Source organism: Galeopterus variegatus, unplaced genomic scaffold (assembly GCF_000696425.1).
Source record: "Galeopterus variegatus unplaced genomic scaffold, G_variegatus-3.0.2 Scaffold870, whole genome shotgun sequence".
Classification (NCBI taxonomy): domain Eukaryota; kingdom Metazoa; phylum Chordata; class Mammalia; order Dermoptera; family Cynocephalidae; genus Galeopterus; species Galeopterus variegatus.
In genome coordinates, this window is record NW_007726981.1 from 223,204 (window position 1) to 243,797 (window position 20,594).

The following is a 20,594-nucleotide window of genomic DNA, read 5'->3' on the forward strand; positions in this document are numbered from 1 at the left end:
AAAAAAAAAAAAAAAAAAAAAAAAAAAAAAAAAAAAAAAAAAAAAAAAAAAAGAAGACACAGTAAGAGAAACTATTAAAAATCAGATAAAACAAACAAAAAGACAAACAAATAGAGTGGGAAAAACCCACCCAGAACATCAGTTAGGGTTAGGGTGAGACAACCTGGTGTCCCCAAAGGCAGGGGAAACAGGAAAAATACAGCCCACTAAACCAAAGCACATCACAATTGCCATGCTCCAAACCCATGATAAAGAGAAAAATCTTAATAGCAGCCAAGGGGAAAAAAGACAAATTGGGTACTCAAGTAACAAAGATTAAATCAACCTAGAATTCTGTACTCAGTAAAAATATCTTTCAAAACAAAGGCAAATAAAGACTTTTTTGGACATACCAGAACTACAACAAATTCATCATCAACAACCCTGAACTACAAGAAATGTTTAAGTACTCAGGAGGGAGGAAATGATGTCCAATGGGAACTCGGATATACAACAAAAAGGAACAAAGAACACCCAAAATAGTAAACACATTTTTCCTTATTTATAAATCTCTTTAAAGAACTGTTTAAAGCAAAAAAGACAAATGAAAACAAAAAAAGCCAATGATGTACTCCTAGGTTTATTAAATAGAAGATACATGACAATAGTATCACAAAGACTAGGAGGGGCAAATGGAAGCATACTCTCATAAAGTTCTCGAATTAGTATAATACCACTTGGAGATACACTATAAAGTAAGATAGAAGATACATGACAATAGTATCACAAAGACTAGGAGGGGCAAATGGAAGTATACTCTCATAAAGTTCTCGAATTAGTATAATACCACTTGGAGATACACTATAAAGTAAGATGTGTACTGTAATTCCTAAAAAGCCACCACTAAAAACCAACAAAACAGAATTATAGCTAATAAGCCACAGATCATAAAAACGACTCAATTCACAAGAAGGCAGATAAATAGGAAAAAAAGGATCAATGAACAACCAGGATGAACAAAAAACAGCAAGAGAGGAGATTTAAACCCAACTCCACCAACACTGGCATTATAAGTAAATGCTCCCTCAGGGAATTCAAAAAAGTGAGTGGTGAAAACTAGCAACTTTGGGAAGTGGAAATAGCCTCCCTGATACCCAGGAGTCCCAGTCTCTGGATCAACTTGAACAAGTCCCTTCCTTTCTCTGGACCTTAGTGTCCCCAACTGTGAAAAGACAAGGTAGAGCCACGCACGTGCTCCAGACTCCAATCAGACTCCGACGTCCTGTGCTTTTGACCACAGGCATGGAGGAGCCCCGGCTCTGCCTGAACCTGTCCAGGGTCAAAGATGACAGAAAACTCTGCTAAGAGGGACACAGATGTCAGTTCTCATATTAGATGAAGCTGCATGTTTTTCCCTCTCCTTGACATCAGGGAGCTAAGCCAATTATGGGGTCATTTTATCTTTACATCAAACTAATTAATCATCTTCAGAAGGGCATCACTTCTGATGACAGACAAGACCCAAATGAAAGGAGATATCATGATAAGCTTGCATGGTCCTGTCCCTTGGCTGTGTCCTCTACCCTAGAGCTTGTCACAGCAGCCTTTAAATAGCTCAACCAAACTCCCACCACCCAGCCTTCCTACATCCTTCTGCTTTTGTCCAGAGCTGAGCTCCATGGGAAAGGCCACTCAGGCACAGGCTGAAATGTCACTTCCTCAGCAAGGTATGCTGAAGACAACTCCCAAATCTGCATGAGGTCTCCCTACCATATGCTGGTGGTGTGCTGTAACTTCCCTTAACATACTTATTGTAACACACAGTAATGTGCATATTTCTTACACGCTGTTTTTCGCACCAGACTATATGATCTATGATGACAGTGACCACAAATCTGTCTGCTCCTGCTTTACCAGTGTGAGTCAAGAAGTCAACAAAATAACTGAATGAATAGGTTATGTATGGCTATAATAGTTCTCTAAGCCCTTCTTAAAGACACTGGCTGTTAAGAAAAATTCAATATAATGAATCTTTTTCTGGGTCCTGTCTGCTTAAGTCACTAAAACTTAACCCACACATGACTGGGTGACATAGATCTGGATAAAGGAATGGGTTCTGCAGCCAGGATGAGGCTGTATCACACACACTCCGAAGTTCTGCCTGGAATCCCTGCACCTTTGGGACATCAAGTGGTACTGAGCCTCCTCCTCCTTCAGAGGGCCACTCCCCACAGGTACCCAGAAGACCAGGGCAGTATCGGTGGCTTATCATAAGACTGTTTCATTAATTAATTCCAGGGCAATGGAATAATTTTTGTCCTCTGAGTTTCTTTAGAAGGCTTCTGTACTATTTTTCTATCTCCATAGGCGGCATATTCAGTGACTTATTTTTAAACCACTATCATGTTCTGGTTACTCAAACTATATACTTAAAGGGCTGGCTGGTTAGCTCAGTTGGTTAGAGTGTGGTGCAGATAACACCAAGGTTCAGGGTTCAATCCCTGTACTAGCCAGCAGCCAAAAATATTTTTTAAAAAAATCTATCCACTAAAAATGCTAGAAGATGTTAAAGTCAAATATTCACTTACTGTTAAGGAAAGAAACTCAGCATGCCAGCTTTTAGTCTTGTATAGGCCAAAAGGTACCAGTTTCTTTAACACAAGTTAGAAAGAACCATAAGAACATTTAGATGACAGCTATTTCTACCCATTTTCTGAGCCGTGTTATGACAGGATGAACAGTCTGCTGCGCTTGTTATCCTGGTTATCCTGAAGCAAGAAACAGGCAGGCTACAAAATACTGGGGGGCTTTGCTCCCCTTGATTCCCCCCCCAAAAAAACCAGAAATAAGAATCAATAAAAATTAACACCAAGAAAGAAGTTCTTGAGTTTCTTTTTCACCCCAAATCAAGGCTGGATGGCAAGATGTAAGGGAAAGCATACCTTTCCATATTTGCTGAAAAGGTTCTTCAGATCTGTCGCTCGTGTTGTGGAGGACAGTCCACTGACCCACAGGTTCCTACCAGAACTGCTGCTCACTCGGCCTGCTGCGAGAGGGAGATTACTACACTTTACCCCAGGGCATGACGGTAGGCATGACCCTTCTTAAGACTGGACAGCCCTCTTCTAAAACTCTATATCCAATTTCAACTCTTCTGATTCAAGAATTTAATTACTGCCAACACATAGGACAGGAGATAGAAAATATGCACAGCAGAAAGTTTCTTTACTCAAGAAATAATAGATAACCGTCCACGTCAGTTACACACTGGAATGTCTTTTGATGATTATTAATTCTTAATCAAGGTGGCAATCTCTCAAATTTTTGTTAGAGTATTATTAAATAGGCAGAAACATTCCCATCTTGTGATGTGATTTTCACTGTCCCATAAATGAAAACCGCACAGAAACATAAAACACAGGTGCTCACAAACATTTAGAACTACTCTCTCAAGAAACCATTAGGTGGTTAATTACAGTAACCCACAATAAAACAAATTACTGGATCCAAAGTGTGGGTATCTGCAGGCCCCACCTCCCAAAACAAGGAATCCATACATGGCTCCCTGCCACGTAAGTTAAATCATACCTTTTTCATCTTTAATGATTGGCTTTATATCTTTTTCTTCCTTAAAAGAGCTAGAGACAAAAGTTAATGTTACTCACACAGGAAAAAAACGAAAGAGAACTAAATTAAAAGTATGATATGTGCTAAAACTGAATACCTACCAGAAAATTAGTCTGAAATAAAATTTTGACATCTTTGCAAGCTTATATTGAAAAATCTGACCCCAAAAATACAATGTCAGATTCGTAAAAGTCAATTCAATTTAGCTGAAGATAACAATTAACAATTTAAGAACACAACCATGGTAGGTTGAGAAAAAGAAAAGAAATTGAATCACCCATTAAAAATACACAAAGAGAAATAAAACACTCTTTAGAAGTAAAACTACAATTTCGTCAGTGTGGCTGGCCAATTGCAGAAAAAACAGCTTATGTGTGTCATTAAATGACCAATGAAAAGGAGATAGCGTCTGGTCTAAAACTGAGAAAAAACAAACCTCATTTTCTGATCAGCGCCCTCACTGGTTGAGGACTCTTTAGGAGCCGGAGGGACTTCATTACAAGCTTCAAAATCAAACTTCTTCACGTCTTCTTTGCTATCTGTGGCTTCTGGGCTTGGGGCTTCCGCGACCTCCTCGCTACAGGCCTCCGCGTCCTCGGAGGCCGCACTACTCTGCTCAACTGGCTTCTCTAGCCCTACAGGCTCACAGTCCGTCCTCTCGCCATCGCCTGTCTGCTCCACGGGCTCCCTTTTCACTACCGCTAACAGGGTGTCTGCCTTGCTCGACTGAGCTTGTGTTGACTCGCTGGCCAAATCTAAATCACCCTCCTCCGGATGAGCGCTGTCAAAAAGGTCCTCTTCTTCCGCAAGCTTTCTGTCTGGCCCCACGCTACTTGTATCCTGTGCAAATGGCTGCTCCAGCTCGGAACCTTCTTCTTTTACTGGCTCAGATTTACAAGTTTCCCCCAAAATGTCGAGTATTTTCTCATTTTCTACGGATTTAACAGGAATAGAATGGCACAAGGTTTAATTACCAGGGAAATAAAGCAATCACAAATGTGGAACTGGCACGGCTGCCACACTAACACGAAGAGAACTGCTAGCTACACAGAGATTGGAAAACCCGCGGGTACACAAAGTTACACTGGTTACACTACCTGCGCTCCGACCGACTGCTAGGTAAGCCTCTACGCTACATGGAAGAGAAAAGGCCCCCAAAGATTTAAACACCTACAACCATTTGGCTGCTTCTCGACAGTCTTCTTCAAGTGTTTGTTCAAGTCTGGATCTTCTGACTTATTTTCCAATGTCCAAGGTGCTGAACTGAATGCAATCACCATTCAATGACAGCTCAATTTCCAAATTTCTTTGAATTTCTTTTAATAGAATAGTCCAATATGAAAACCAGAAACTCTTCCGATGGCGGGAGATAAATGCAGTCCAGAAGGGGAACAATATGTTGGAAATTTTCATGAAGAAACTGTTTCCTCTTCTGCAATCCAGTCACTTCTCAGGTTATAAGTGCCCTGACAACAGCTTTATCCTGCCTTAACTGCATTAATCAAAATGACTTCAGCACAATATCACAAGATCTGTTTCATGTGTAGAAACACATGGAAGAATCATGGGGGAGGGGGTGTTACTTAAATGCCACTCTATGTGGTTAGAGATGAAAATAATCACTACATCTCACCAAACATATTTGACCTCAAGAAGCCAGAATGGCACTTCCACAGATCTGGTGATATGAATGGGTTTCCAATCTCTGATCCTTGTACGATCTGGATTGTCCACCATTAGAGTAATTTACAAGACCATAACACAGCTTAAAAATATATATGGCTTTAAAATAATAGCGTGAAAACTTTTCAAACCATAACTGTTGTGTTTCTCTTATCAGTACCTGGCTCCAATAGAGGCTCTTCAGTATCCTATTTAAAAAAGAAAAGAACATGCATGTATTGAAACAACAAACTGTATCCCATAAACATGTACAACAAACAAAAGAAATTAAAATTCAAAAAAAAGAAAGAAAAAAAAGGCAGATCCACAAGTCACTTTAAAAACTAGGCAAATACATTTCCCTAGGTAATAAATGCGTCTCAAAAAACTTTCTCTGGTACCAGCAGGCTGGCAGTGACAATTCTTAGCCTGTCCGATTGTCCCCTCAGTCTGGCCATGGCACCCCCACCCCACCCACTCCACGAAAGAGCTCACCAAGAGGCCACTGCAGCTGACAAAGACTCCCACAATCAAAGCAGCAATCACACAGATGGCCATCTCTTTCTAAATCACACCGGATTTAAGGAAAAAAACATTTTCCCTAACATAAACTGTTACTTGTAACCAGAACTTGTTATCTTTAACAAAACAGTCCCTGTACCCTGCAGAGAACTTTTTCCAACTTCCCACTCACTTGGGACAATACGTCACATCCTCCCTACAGCTCTCAGGTCTGGTGGGCAGGCCCCTCTGCTTCTGCAGCCCCACCTCTGGCCTTCTCACCCTGCATGCTCCACCCCGACAGGAAGCCACTGTCCCTTCTGCCTTGGGGCCACTGCCCACACCTTCTACTCTAACTCTTCTTTCCCCTTAACCAGGCTAACTCCAGACTGGTATGTCAGACCTCAATTCAGACCAGACTTCCTCTGGGAAGCCCTCCAGGTGCTTCTGGGGCCCAACCACCTGAACTGCTCCCTCACTGCACTTCTATTCCCGTCTAGTTACATATTTGGTGGTTATGTAACACCAGCCCGACCAGACTGCCAACTCCAGACTGGATCTCTTTTGCTAACCTTTTATCCCCAGCACCTACCTCAGTATCAATGCTCAACTAATCACTTTTACATACATACACACTTTTTTCACTATGGAAAATCAACCACTCATTTAAAGTTTCCAGTGATGGGGCCGGCCCGGTGGTGCACTGCTACAGTGCGCTGCTTGGGAAGCGCGGCGGCGCTCCCGCTGAGGGTTCGGATCCCACATACAGACTGGTTCCCGCTCACTGGCTGAGCGAGGCGTGGGAGCAACACCGAGGGTTGCGATCCCGTTGCCGGTCCCGGTCCGGTACGGGCGCGACACTGAGGGCTGCGGTCCATTGCCGGACATGAAAAAAGACAAAAAAAAAAAAAAAGTTTCCAGTGATGCAGAACCAGGCAGTAACTTACCGGAGTTACTTTGAAGTCCAATGATGAAGCTTCCAGAGAGTTCTCAAAGCCTTCCCCATCCACCTGAAAAAGGAAATGGGACATTACTTTGTGGAGACCAGAGTTGTGAATGCCAAGGCCTACACCTCACTACTTTCTAGGCAACCTATGTACATATTGCTGCCACAGCACCGTCACCATCTGCAAGTCTACCATTAGATTATTCAGTTTACTGCCTCCCTCCTTGCCAGAATGCTCACTCCAGGACCCGTTACACCACTCTATCTGACATTGGTGTGGAAGGTATTATCTATATTGGCTGAATGAATGAATAAATTAATCTCCCAGGCAGTTTGTAAGTACTGGTGATTAAGATACACCACCCAACCACAGATTTCCAAAGGGGAACCTAAAACGATAAACTGTACTTCTCTGATTTCACTTGGTAGCAATACATTTAAAATAACAATAACAGGGTACTTTCTTGTAGGACACTTTATTTAAAACAAACATTTAACTTGATCATTTTCTCTTCTTACTGTTTATTAAACAAAAACTGTAATCTGAAAGTTTACTTTGAATTTGAAGGCCTTCACCTTTTTAAGTGAAATACAAAAAGATCCCTTTCCAAATATTTTGCTCTTTTTCCTTTTCTAGATCTGAACCTATGACCTGAATGCTTCCATTAACGAAGAAGTTAGGTAGCAAGCAGATGCTCTGAAAATCATTAATACTTGCACAACACTATCTGGTTGAGAAAACAGCGCAAATCAATTGCTCAACACTACCCTAGGCCAAGGTGCAGTAAATTTGGAGTTCATGACTTTTGACCTTAAGGTTTATGATTCAGACTTACAACAGCAATTTCCCCCAAAGCCAAAAGCTATAATGCCTTATAAATTAAACAACCAACTAAAATGACTAGGCAGGCAAAATTATGTCAGATTAAAATAACAATCAGTTCCAGGACAGTGACTCTGCCTGTGACATTTGAACAGACCCACCACACAGAGCTCTACACCAAAATAAAAAGAGAAGTGAGAAGTTGGGAAAACAGAATTAAAGCCCTCTTTAAATACGAGGATCTCAATCATGGAGTGCTTTGGGGAGAGGGGTTCTTCTCGGGGGAAAAATACTTAACTTCACTGCATTTTCCATCTTTTAGTATAACACTAACCTTGTGTACACAGTACATTTTAACAAATATTAATAAGATTATCTGCAGGATGAGATTATAAGCATTATTGTTTCCTGTGTTATCTCTCTGTAGTATCTTTAAAACATTTTTAAAAAGGAAATAACTTATTAACTGTGTCAGCCTTCTTTTTATGACTTAGAGCACACTTAGAAAGTATCTCCCAGCCAAATATAAAAATACCCTCCAGTACTATAGAAAAGCTATCCATTAGTTAACACTTGACCTATGTGGAATTTCAACAGATATAATTTACCACCAAGGTTTAGACACTGAATTATGCCTTCACAGCAACTGAGCTGTATTCTGGCCCATACAAACAGCACGTGACTGCTGGGGTGCTTCAGGGCTACGGCACATTCCGCATGTCTCCGAGTTACCTACAGCAGGTTCTGTGAGCTGAGCTGGAAGCTGTCTCAGTTGTGCAGCCACGTACTCTTTACTATCACAAAAGGAATCGAGCAAGCTGTCGGAGCCATCCTCCTCAAAATCTGGAGCACTACTGTTCTCGACTTCGGTTTCATCTAACACGCTCATGTCCATCATGCCCATATTCTGCAAGTTCTCCAAACTTGCTTCCATATCCTCCTGGAAAGAGGAACAGGAAGTGTGAACGACCATGTGGACCAGAATGAGGAGCTGTTGCTGAGGTCTCCACTGTGATGCCACATACCTGCCCATCTCTGGAATCTGCTTCCAAGCCATTGTCTTCTGTGCCTTCCTCCTCCATCTTTTGTCCTAATTACAGAATAATTGTTCAATCAGATAACACTGAAGTTCTAGCCTTATAGTTAGTTTACGCAGGATGACATATTCCAATCTTGGTTAGAATACGTTATGAGAAAAACTATAAGAAACCTCCATCCTCCTAGCATGGGTAATTTTGTTTCAATTGGTGTTCTAAACCACCAACTAGGACATGAAAACCTAGGATTTCTGTCACATTATCAAAGTATTTTGATTTTTCAAAAGATTTTAAAACACTCCAAACTAAAACAAACATCCCAAAAGGAAAGTGAGCAAAGGACAAGAACAGACATTTTAAACAAATATACATTAAAAAAATGGAATGACCACCTAGTAAACAAGGAATTGCAACCTAAAATAACATACTGGACTATTAACTTGCTGGTTCTCCCTATATTCCACCCATTTGGGGCTGATCACCTACCTTTTGTTACATTTCAGCTCAGAAACATTTTTGCAAGGCAAAAAGGCAAAGGCTGTCATGAAGTCAATGGTCATTGTGGGCTTTGTGAATGCAAAAGAACTACCTGGAGTTATGCCAGGTATTCATTCCCAAGGAGGGTTGACGGGAAGAAACAGAGACCTCTAGACTTGACTTAGAAGTAAAGAAAAATCTCTGGGCTCCATATGTATCAAAAGCCTTAAAAATGTGCATACTCTGTTTCAGGAACTCTACCTTTAGTTTCTGCACTAAAATGCCCCACAAGGAATTCAAAATGTAGATATTTTGTAATCTATCGAAAAAGTCAGTACTGCCTACACATCCAAAAGGGAAACAAATTATGGTGCATTTTCGTTCACATGTGGCACACCAGTGGTCCTCAATGGTAGGGGAGGGGGTGAGTCTTAAATTTGGCAATATCTGGAGGGTTCTGGTTGTCATGACCAGGAGGGATGCAACCGCATGTAGAAGAGAGTGGCACAGATGCTGCTGACTCTACAGTACACAGGATACTTGTCCTGCTGCAGAGAATTATTCAGCCCAAACTGTTAATAGTGCCAAGGTTGAGAAACCCTGTGTAATACCATATAACATTTTACGACTTAAAGAATTATGCTTTAAGGAATATTTAATGACACAGAACATATGTGGCTAAGACGATCATCAACAGTGGTAAGATGAGAGATTGTTTTATTTTCACATGCACACTTTTTACATTTTCCAAATTATCTAAAAGTATCTTTATAATTTTTAAAAACAAAATTAAACATAGAAAAAGCCTCAATCTTTGATTAAAGTTCCAATCTGCAGATCCACACCTTAGTTATCTCAGTCACCATTATCATAATTACTCAAGACATGTAGTTTTATGACATGTCAGACACTGTGAGCTTTACATTTTATCACTTAACACTTCGACAACCCTAGCAGGTTTTATTATCTGCACCTGACACGAGAATTTGGTTCAGCTCCAAAGCTGGGACTCAGAAATTCAGCTGTCCCATTTCCCATTATATCTAAACACAGCATATCCTTTTGAAATACGCTGTCTAAAAATGTTTGCCAATTACACCCAATTTCTAAGCTTCTAAATAGCTGCCTGCAGTGCACACGCAGGATGTAAATAGGAGAGAGGCAGACTAAAAAGCTTCACCAAAAAGCTTCCTAAGCCGGAATGGGACAGATAGACAAATGCTGTGTAGACAGGTGGCACCCCAATCCCAAGCACCTGGCCTTGGGTGACTAAAAGCTGAAAGGGCGTGGGACATGGATGCAGGAAAATCAATTTTTAATATCATGTACAGCCTCATTCAAAATTTTAATCTTTTAAAGCCCACCCACAATTTCCCTGCTTGGATTAGTTTGGGAGAGGACTCCTGTTCCGATTGATAATGAGGAAGTTTTCTCAGAAAGTTTAGCTACTTTTACTAATGAATTCCGAACGTTGCATAGCATTTGGAAAACAATTGGTTAATTCCTCCAACTCAAACACTTTTATGTAATCACAAGGACCAACTTTCAACCATGAATTTGTCAGGTTCTAACATTTTACATAACTGCACACCCAGACAGTTCCAGAGTATACAGCCAGCTAAAGACAGAAGACTGAGACCTGTAGAGACTGAGCTCTGCCCGGGGATGTGGGCCACCTGTTTCTGGGCTTGGCTACTTCTCTGGAAAAGGAAAGGGACCAGAAGCTCTTCTTGAGGCTACAAACATTCCCTTTATACCAATGGAAATAACTATCATCTGAGCTTTTCTGACAAAATGTTAACTCCAAGTAGTTTTGATTTGACCTAAGCTTTAATCAGACATTCATACAGGTGTCTGAAGAACTTGGCTAAGGTTTAGTTTTTCTAATAATACAAAGATCGCTGTAAGGAGCCAAGGACATTTTGTTTAGTAAGTCTTGAACCACACAGTTTTAAATGAGCATCTACATTAAAAAAAACAAAAAACTTTAAACTGTATTAAGATGTTTTCACAACTATTCAAAAACAGACTTTCCGATCACAGATAACATCTAAGGAGAAGAGATATTTCCACGGTTCCCTCTGTAGACCAGTTCCTCACATTCTGTATCTATTCACATTGTTTCTACCTGAAATACGGACAGTCACAGAACAGCAAAAACACATCAATACTTCAAAATTAAATTTTAACTTAAATCCCTTATATAACTTAACTAAAAAATTTAACCTTTCAAAACACATGCACGGGCCGGCCCGTGGTTCACCTGGGAGAGTGTGGTGCTGATAACATGGAGGCCATGGGTTCGGATCCCTATATAGGGATGGCCGGTTAGCTCACCTGGGAGAGCCTAGTGCTGACTCTCTTAAAAAAACAAACAAACAAACAAAAAAAACCACATGCACAAGTTTTAAACAGATGTGTTACAGAGAAATTGTCCTTCCAGGACAAGCTGTTTAAAAAAAAAGTGTAATTGTTGAAAATACTACATTTTAATTTTTCACTTTCTTTCTTTCTTTTTTTTTTTTTAAGATGACGGGTTTTTTTTTTTTTTTTTTTTTTTTTTATGATGGGTAAGGGGATCTTAACCCTTGACTTGGTGCTGTCAGCACCATGCTCTCCCAAGTGAGCTAACCGGCCATTCACATACAGGGATCCGAACCTGGGGCCCTGGTGTTATCAGCACCACACTCTCCCAAGTGAGCCATGGGCTGGCCCTTAATTTTTCACTTTCTAAGCCACTGTCCTCCATTGGCTGAACTTAGCACTTCTTCAGATAAATGTGTAGAGCTGTGAGAATTTTTATATGGCAGGCACCTTTCAAAACAAGCCAATCACACAGGAGTCTCAAATTGTATTGTCCTTATCACTCACTGCAAAGTTTAATAACAAGCACAATAGCTAATTAGAAGGGTCTCAGTTTCAAAGTTTTATGGAATTAAACGCTTCAAAAAAATCACTGGTATCAGCCATAAAAAGGCATGAAGTACTGACACATGCTACAACACAGAGGAACCTTGAAAACATAAAGCTCAGTGAAAGCAGCTGACACAAAAGGCCACATGATGTATGATTCCACTAACATGAAATGTCCAGAATAGGCAAATCTACAGACAGAAAGTGACTGCCACGGGTTGGGGATAAAAAGTGACTGCTAAGGGGCATGGGATTTCCTTTTGAAGTGATAAAAATGTTCCAGAATGTGATAGTGGTAACAGTTGAATAGCCTTGTGAATATACTAAAAAGCACTGAATTGTACACCTTTAAACCAGTGAATTTAATGGTTCATGAATTATATTTTAATTTTTAAAAAAATATACTGGTAAAACACAGGCTGGGTGCAAATACCCCACCAAACTATTTTGGACCTCACAGAAGCTGGGTTCTATTATGTCTCAGGTTGGTGTCATTTTCCTTGATTTAAGACCTACTTTTGAACCAGGAAGGAAGGCAAGCAGGTGCACTTAGTTGCTAAGACTAGTTGGGGCAGCCTTAAGAGTGTGTCTTACTCTAGTTCTTTAGAAGGGGGGACACTGAAGGCCAGAGAAGTTCTCTTTCTGGTCTGGAGGACAGGAAGAGTGCTAAAAACCATTTCTCTAAGTTCTCTAAACACTCACGCCCCAAATAAAGTAAGCACAAGTAGATACCTTTAACACATCTCTTTGTTGTTTTCTTGCTTGCAGCTTCTAACTCAATGCCAATTTCATCAGGATCTTGCCCTTCTTCCTTAACTGCCTATTAGGAAGGGATGAATTTTTACAAGTTATTAAAAGCTGCCTGCACACACTGTTCTTCGTAAGTAACGACTTCCCAGTAAACAAAAGCAAACCCAACCTTGCAAAGAGCAACTCTTTTTCTGCTCTCTGGGCTGCAAGCCCAAAAGGCACAGGATGAACCCAGCACAAATTAGTTCTTTCTGTGACCAACATCCAAAAGACAAAGGAGAGGGAGACTGTGGGCTGGGGATGGGGTCAATGATCAGTTCCAAATGGCTACTAATCTCAACACTGCCCGACCTTCTAAAGTTACACAACCGAACAAATAAAACAGAGGCTGCACTCGGCCAGGCCTGGCTGGGGCTCAACAGGCCATCTTCAACCTCTGGTGACAAGGAACAGCAAACAGCCTGGGAAGTGGGGAGGTGGGTGGTTTCACTCAACAGGTATTTCAATGCTTCCCACCTGCCTGGCACAGGACTGGGCACTCACAAAGTCCCTACCCTCAAGGAGCTTATTCCAGCTGGGGAGATAATATCCACAGACACAAACCCAAGTCTGTGTTAAGCACTGCAAATTGGAGTGTAAACACAGGCTATGATAAGGTGGGTGGAGCAGTACTTCAGTGAGGGTGATCAGGGAGGCGTCATCTCAGCCCCAAAATGACAACACAGGCCAGCCAAAAAAAGACCTGGGAGACCAGCAGTCAGGTGGAGGAATGGTAAGTGCAAAGGTCCTGGGGCAGGAATAAGCACCGCCCCCGGCCTGTAACTTCGCAGCCCCATTCTTTCGCATACCCATTCTCCGGAGATGGAAACTGAGGCGCAGGGAGGGGAAGACACCTGCCCAAGGTCACAGAGTCAGGTCTCGATCGCGGGAAGGGTCCAGGGGCCACCCTGGTAGCCAAGACGACTAGCTTTTAGCGCACTTGAGACGAAAAGCTCGAAGAATAGGAAGCGAGGCACAGAGAGGGGCGGTAACTGGCCAAGGACACACAGCCGGGTCTCTTGGTGCCCGACTTGGGCCGGTGTCGCTCAAGAGGGGGGCGGGCCGAGAGCGCCCTGAGTCCCCGAATTGCAATGACAGGCCCGCGCGGGGGTGTGCCCGGGCGTCCTGCGCCACCCCCAGGTCCGGGGCTGCCTCACCTTCTTGAGCCGTTCCATCAGGACGCTCTTATTGCCGCTGGTGTCCAGGTTCCGCTTCTTCAGCTCCGCCCGCAGGTCAATGACCCGCAGCTCGCTAAGCCGCCGCGTCCCGGTCTCCAAGGCACCCGAGACGAGAGCGGCCGTGCCAGGGCCAGACTCGCCAGATCCTGCCAGAGTCTCCGCCATCCTTGCTTCCACTCTCCGCCACCAACTCAGCCCCACACCGCCGGCGGCTGTAGCGGCTCTAACTACAAAATGGCGCCGCCTAAGAGGAAAACGCACTCGCTTCCTCCCGCCCCATTTTGCGGCCGCGCATGCGCGCTGCCGCCACCGGCGTTCTTAGCTGCACGCCGGCTCGCGCGTCGACCAACCCCAGGTTTCCTGCTACAACGCGCAGGCGCCGTAACTGCAGCACGCATGTGTCCCGGCCGTTCGCGGCGGGAGACCCTCGAGACGCAACACGGCTGCGTGCACCTCCCCCTCTCCCTTCCCCCCGCCCCCCCTCCCCGCCCAGGTTCTTAGGACGCATGTGTAGATGCGACCAGGTTATTCGGCTCCGCGCCGGGTGCGCCTGCGCAGAGGCGAGGCGCGCCGGGGCGGCTGGAGCTGTTCCCTCTCAGGCGGCGCCATTTTGTGCTAGGAGCTTAGATAAAACCGGCTCGGGTCTGTGTGGAGTGAGCGGCCGAGCCAGGGTCCCTGGAATGGCGGAGATTCTGTCAGGGCTAGGAGATTCGGGTGCAGGGGGCGCAGCGGCTCTGAGCTCCGCCTCGTCGGAGACCGGGACGCGGCGCCTCAGCGACCTGCGGGTGATCGATCTGCGGGCGGAGTTGAGAAAACGGAATCTGGACTCGAGCGGCAACAAGAGCGTTCTGATGGAGCGGCTGAAAAAGGTGAAGCCGGGGCCCCAAGGCCGGGCAAAGCGTGGGTCGGGGGGGGTCCCAGGGCCGCGACGGTGGTCCCCGGCTCGGTGGTCCGCCCCCGGCCTCGTTCGCGGCCTGCCTGGGCCTGGCGCTCTCGCGTCACCCGGCTCCTCCCAGGCCTCAGGGGGAGCTCGGAGGCCTCATTAGCCCGGGTTCAAATCCCAGCGCCGCGTTAGAGCGGGAGGAGGGCGGAAGCAGGCTGCAGACGGTAGAAACCGTGGCGGCCCTCGGCATCTAGGCGCGGGTGACATCGGCCGCTGCGCTGACGCTCTCCGCTCGTTGTCTCATCCGGTCTCCAAAACTGGATGGGGAACCCTGAAATCGTCATCTCGTAGGCGAGGCGAAGGGACTGAGCCAAGGTCATACGGCCGGGGACGGGTGGCGTCGGGATTTGAACCCAGGCCGTGCGACTCCTGAGCCGGTGCTGGCTGTCTTCTGGGAAGATGCTCCCTGCCCCATTAGGAGGCGACGGGTGTTCAGTAGGGGGTTAATTTGCAAATAAACACCCAAAGTCAATATTCAAAATTTTTTTTAAAAGTAAACAGTATGGTGGCAGGAGGAAAAAGCGTTTTCGAAAGCGATCAGAGATGTAAAATATGGGTAGGCTCGGGGAGGACTTTAGAGCTCAGAACGTCACTGAGAGGCTCCCCCAGGTTAGTCCGTGTGGACTCAGGACTCTGCCAGGTCTCAGTGGCCTGATGTTGGGCATGGAAGACCTTTAGCCCCTAAACAGTCTGTTTCTTTTTCGGTAAAAAGACAACGATAGGGCTTTGGTTTTAGGATTAAATAAGGTCGCGTGGAACAGGCGTGACGTGTTGCATGGCGCATGTGGGTGGTTGCTATCACAATTCACTTTTCTTCTCTGCCATCGTTTGTCGTTTGTAGATGGGGGCTCTAACTCCTACCTTGGGGTGTTCTGAGAGATCCTTTTGAAATGCACAGAGTTAAGTAAATGTTATGCCTTTAGACTTCCCCTATATTTATATTATTTCTGTTGGTTTCATTCTTTGCCTTTCTCCTACCTAACTGCTCTTGTCTTGGGACCTCTCCCATGTAATCTCTCAGCCTGGCCACCTACCCCCGCCCCTGCAGACGGTGGGACTGGTGACTTATCCCGTTTTTCTGGCTCCCAAACAACCGAATATAGGGCTTTATTAGTAATTGCTATCTAAGAGGAAGTAGGAATTCTTTTCTGTTTTCTTGATGAAGAAACTCGGGCTCAAGTGTGAATACTTGACTTGCTAGAGATACTTGGACCTTTTAAAAAGTGAACCTTGTGTTTCTTTCACTATGGATACTAACTTTACTCAGAGGGGGCAGGAAGTTCATTGATCTAGGCATTTACCTGAAGAAAATGAAAGGAGGGTGCGGATTGGCTGCTGGGGAGATACAGTCGCTGTTCTTAGCTACCAGGTCCTCCCTTCAACCAGGCCAAATTGAGGGGCTTTATCCTTCTTCCCCTTAGACAGTTCATAAGCCTGCAGAGCTGATTTGATGGTATTGAGCCTTCCTATCAGGCTGTTGGCTGAGACTGCAGTCTTCCATCACTGTTATCTCAGAGCACACAGCTGTTTCTCCTTCCTTCTCCTCCTTTCAGTTTTTTAGGGAGATGTGGTCTTGATACATAAATACCATCAGCCCATATGCCCATCTGCTACCCTGCCCAAGCACTTCTGGAATTACTGATCATCTTATTCTCTCCCACTCTGTCATCCAGTTGGTGTCCCTGTCTTGGTTTGTTTTTCCAGGAAGGGCAAAAAATGCAGGGAATACACAGTATAATTTGTTAAGGCCTATAAGGATGACCCAATACATAGTGATTCTGGAGATAATCCTATAAACACTGCAACCAGGGGAGACATACTGAGGGGTGAAATGGGACTTCTCCTGCCTGGGGCAATTCTATTCTCCTGGTGATGTTTCAGAACTGTTGTCCCCAGGAAGAGGGTGAGGGAATTCCTGGTTATGCTTTTCCTTGATTCCAGGACAGAACTCAAAATTCCTTCTTCTGGCTTCCAAGAAGAGGAGGAATTTTCTTTGCTATCAGTACAGGTTAAGTGTGGAACCCCCAGAGATACCAAGCTGGGAAACTGCTGAGAATTTTTGAAACTCTTGAAACTGCAAATAAGCCATAGTACTTAAAATGGAATTAATCGAAACTTGTGCTTACGGGATAGTACTTTAAAGGAGAAAAAGTTATCAGTAAAATTAAACTTGAAGCTCAGTTTCTAGAGATGTCATTACTGACATGTTAGATACTGATTTGCAGAATGCCTACTTGGTGCCAAGGCACTGTGCTGAGTGTGGGGACTGTTCAGGTGATGACAAATTCTTGAGATGGAAGGCAGGGCCAGCCAAGAAATCCTTATAATTCGATGTCCGATAAGGCAGGGTCACCTAGTGGTTGAGAGTACGGTCTTTAGAGTCAGTCATGGATGAATGTGACCATGATTGGATGAAGTAATGCATGTCATGTCTGGTCCCATACGTAACACACGTTAGGAACTCAGCCAGTGAGTGTGTTAGTATTCTGTCACACAGTACAGAGTATGGGCATGGCATGGAAGGGGCCACTGGAGAGTTAAACAGCACATTGTATGGTAAAAATCATAGGAAATTGGAGATTGTGCCTTTCCCTTTTTGAGTTCTGTTGGGCCCAGCAATAGGATGAACCAGATAAGTTTAATGTTTGCTTTACATGGATAATAGAGTCCTCAGAACACCCTTCCAAGATAAGTACTGCTGCTGTTAGCCCCGCGTTCCAGAGGAAAAAACAGGGTCAGAGCGATTAGGTAAACCTGCCTAAGACCACACAGCTGAGAACTGGCAGAGTCCATGTGATCCAGAGCCCTTGCCTTTACTCCACTGCAGAGTGAGAGAACAATCCAGGAGGTAGGATGTATCCCTGATGGGGTGAGGGCATTTCCAGATGAGCAGCAACATGATATGCTGTTATACAGTTTCCTTCTCACCTGAAGGTTCTGTGAAAGTCAGTCTGTGCTGACTTTTTGGTCAACTTTTCTTTTTCTCTTCAGGCAATTGAAGATGAAGGTGGTAATCCTGATGAAATTGAAATTACCTCTGAAGGAAATAAGAAAACATCAAAGAGATCCAGCAAAGGTACTGAGGATTTTATAAGCATGTCTAATATTAAGAGCTTTCTTCAAAAATGACTTCTTTGCTAATGTTCCTTGTATACTTGTGTTTTGGACCTGTGGACCATCCTGTAATCAAAAGAGCATTCAATGAAGCATTGCATTTTCTTTTAAGATTCTGCACTGTATTTTGTTACAACGGTGCCTGCAAATTCCAGCAGAGGATGGAAAGGGTATTTGTGCCTTTTTTCATCTTCCTCTGTAGATGTGTCAGTAGCCCTTGTTTATCCAGACCCTTATGTCTCTCTAAATAGGGATTATTTAAGACTGTTTGAGTCTCCTATTTCTGACTTGCAGAAAATAACTTCTCTTTTAAATACTTCCTGGTGAAAACAGAATTGTCACTTTTACAGACATTTCTTTCAAAAACTGCCTGCAAAGCAAAAGCTGCATCTCTCATGACATTAATGACCCTCACCATCTGACGCAAATCTCCCTTCACCGTTCTCCCACCCCCTGTCCACTCTGCCCTGTGCTTTAGCCAGGCTGCAAACACGTGGTTCACTCTCTTGGCCCTCTGTGCCTTAGCTTATGCACTCTGCCCATCCTTCTTCCCCAGCTGTCTACATTCAGGGCCTGTTCCAAGAGAAACTTCTGGTCCCATCAGTAGCAACTCACCCCTTAGGTCCTCTGCACTCCCAAGGCCTAGTTCATTACACCTTGATTTAATATTTATGTCATCCTGCCTTGTGCCATGACCAGATTGTTGAGGGCAGGGACTATATCTTCCTTGTCTTTTTCCCCCTCAGTAGTTTAACTCAGTAACATTCAACTACTGTTTTATGAAAGAATCAGCAAAAGCCGAGCATTTGGACTGTTCTGAAAGTTCTCTTGGTAATTGAAGGCCTTATTGCTAGGGCCCCAAAACTAAATGTGATATTCATGTTACCTGAGTGGTGGTGGAATTGGGTTTGAAACGTATGAGAGACAGGCCCCAATGTCAGCCACACTTTTTGGGGTAAGCACTGGAAAAACAACAGCCAGTGACCTCACTTTGGAATGAAGTCATCTCTGTGGCCCACAGTACATTATGTATTTTTGCCTTTTCTCAAGTAAACGTGTGTGCCAAGGCAAAGAGTCCTAGAAAATCAACAGAGGAAGATAGTCGTGGTGGGAAAAAATACAGCCGATGCTCTCCTTTTTTGCTTTCCTCTCCTTTCTTTGGCTGGCCAGTTTGGGGATACAAACCCTTGACCTTGCTGTTCTCAGCACCACACTCTCACAAGTGAGCTAACTGGCCAGTTCTCCTTTTTCTTTTTAATAAAAGCAAGAAATATCTGTACTAAAGTTTTAGAAATATATATGCTGTAAGTAAAAAGTAGAAGTTTCTTTCTTCCCAGTCAGGACGCAACTCACTACTAAAAGTTTGGGCATACTGTCCAAACTTTCTGTGTGTATGCAGTTGTTGAAAAGTAAATACACAGCTTGGACCGAGCCCGTGGCACACTCGGGAGAGTGCGGCGCTGGGAGCGCAGCAGTGCTCCCGCCACGGGTTTGGATCCTATATAGGGATGACCGATGCGCTCACAGCGCTCACTGGCTGAGTGCGGTGCGGCCGGTCTCAAAAAAAGGACAAAAAAAGTAAATACACAGCTACATGCACACAACTGTACATATATATTTTATTCCTTTTAAAAAAAATTGGTCCTGTTATCTAAAACGTGTTTCATAATTCTCTTCTTTCATTCAACATGGCAAGGATATCTTTCATGATGCTACAAATAAAATAAATAGATTTTTTTTTTTTTTTTTTAAACAGCTTAATAGTAATCCTCTCTCTGAGTGTACCACAGTTTGGTTCATCAGTCTCATTACTAGACCGGGGATTGTTTTTTGTCTTTGTTTTTTATTTCCAATTTTCATTTGGCATATTTATTTATTTGTTTGTTTGTTTGTTTAAAAAAAAATTTTTTTTTTAAAGATGACCAGTAAGGGGATCTTAACCCTTGACTTGGTGTTGTCAGCACCACGTTCTCCCAAGTGAGCAAACCAGCCATCCCTGTATACGGATCCAAACCCTTGGCCTTGGTGTTGAGCACCACACTCTCCCAAGTGAGCCACTGGCCGGCCCTTTACTTGGCATTTCTAACTTTTAGTGTTGCTGTGAACCAGAAATATATCTCTATGTAATCAAAGGAATATATTTTTTGATAACTCATTACAAGTAGAATTCCGGAGTCAAAGGATATGACATTTTACTTAGAAATAGCTACTAAGAAATAGCTCTCCAACAGGCTGTGCTAGTTAATATCCCTACCGACAGTGCATGAAAGTACCTGTTGCTTTAAACTCTCATATAACATAGAATATTGTTTTTTGTTTGTTTTTAATGTTGCCTGTTGTATGGAAGAAAAATATTTCATTGTATTCATCTACATTTCTTTGCAGGTAAAATTTTTATTTGCATTTTTTCACAAATTAAACAGCTTCTGATAATTGGCTGTTTATATTTTTCTGAATTGCCTTTTCATGCTCTTTGCCCATTTTTCTACTGTGTTGTGTGTCTTCTTGAGTTAAAAGGGTTCTCACTTTATGAAATGTTGCAGTTCTTTTTTTTTTTTTTTTTTTTTTTTTTTTTTTTTTTTTTTTTTTTTTTTTTTTTTTAAAA

General features: G+C 43.4%; 2 protein-coding genes across 3 annotated transcripts in view; one reads left to right on the forward strand and one right to left on the reverse strand.

Moving 5' to 3' along the window:
* SAFB2 (scaffold attachment factor B2) overlaps positions 1–14,178 on the reverse strand; it is a 33,906-nt gene extending 19,728 nt beyond the window's left edge. For both annotated transcript variants that reach the window (XM_008573054.1, XM_008573056.1), the window contains exons 1-9: positions 13,912–14,178; positions 12,698–12,785; positions 8,564–8,628; positions 8,275–8,478; positions 6,717–6,779; positions 5,450–5,477; positions 4,043–4,538; positions 3,568–3,617; positions 2,922–3,025 (exon numbers count right to left, since the gene is read on the reverse strand). In XM_008573054.1, coding sequence (XP_008571276.1) covers positions 2,922–3,025; positions 3,568–3,617; positions 4,043–4,538; positions 5,450–5,477; positions 6,717–6,779; positions 8,275–8,478; positions 8,564–8,628; positions 12,698–12,785; positions 13,912–14,097 — 1,284 coding nt within the window. In that variant the 5' untranslated portion in view covers positions 14,098–14,178. The remainder of the gene's footprint in view (positions 1–2,921; positions 3,026–3,567; positions 3,618–4,042; positions 4,539–5,449; positions 5,478–6,716; positions 6,780–8,274; positions 8,479–8,563; positions 8,629–12,697; positions 12,786–13,911) is intronic.
* Positions 14,179–14,494: 316 nt separating this feature from the next.
* LOC103590763 (scaffold attachment factor B1-like) overlaps positions 14,495–20,594 on the forward strand; it is a 46,937-nt gene continuing 40,837 nt past the window's right edge. Inside the window, exons 1-2 of the mRNA XM_008573066.1 lie at positions 14,495–14,801; positions 17,867–17,951. Of these exons, the coding sequence (XP_008571288.1) occupies positions 14,613–14,801; positions 17,867–17,951 (274 nt within the window). The 5' untranslated portion in view covers positions 14,495–14,612. The remainder of the gene's footprint in view (positions 14,802–17,866; positions 17,952–20,594) is intronic.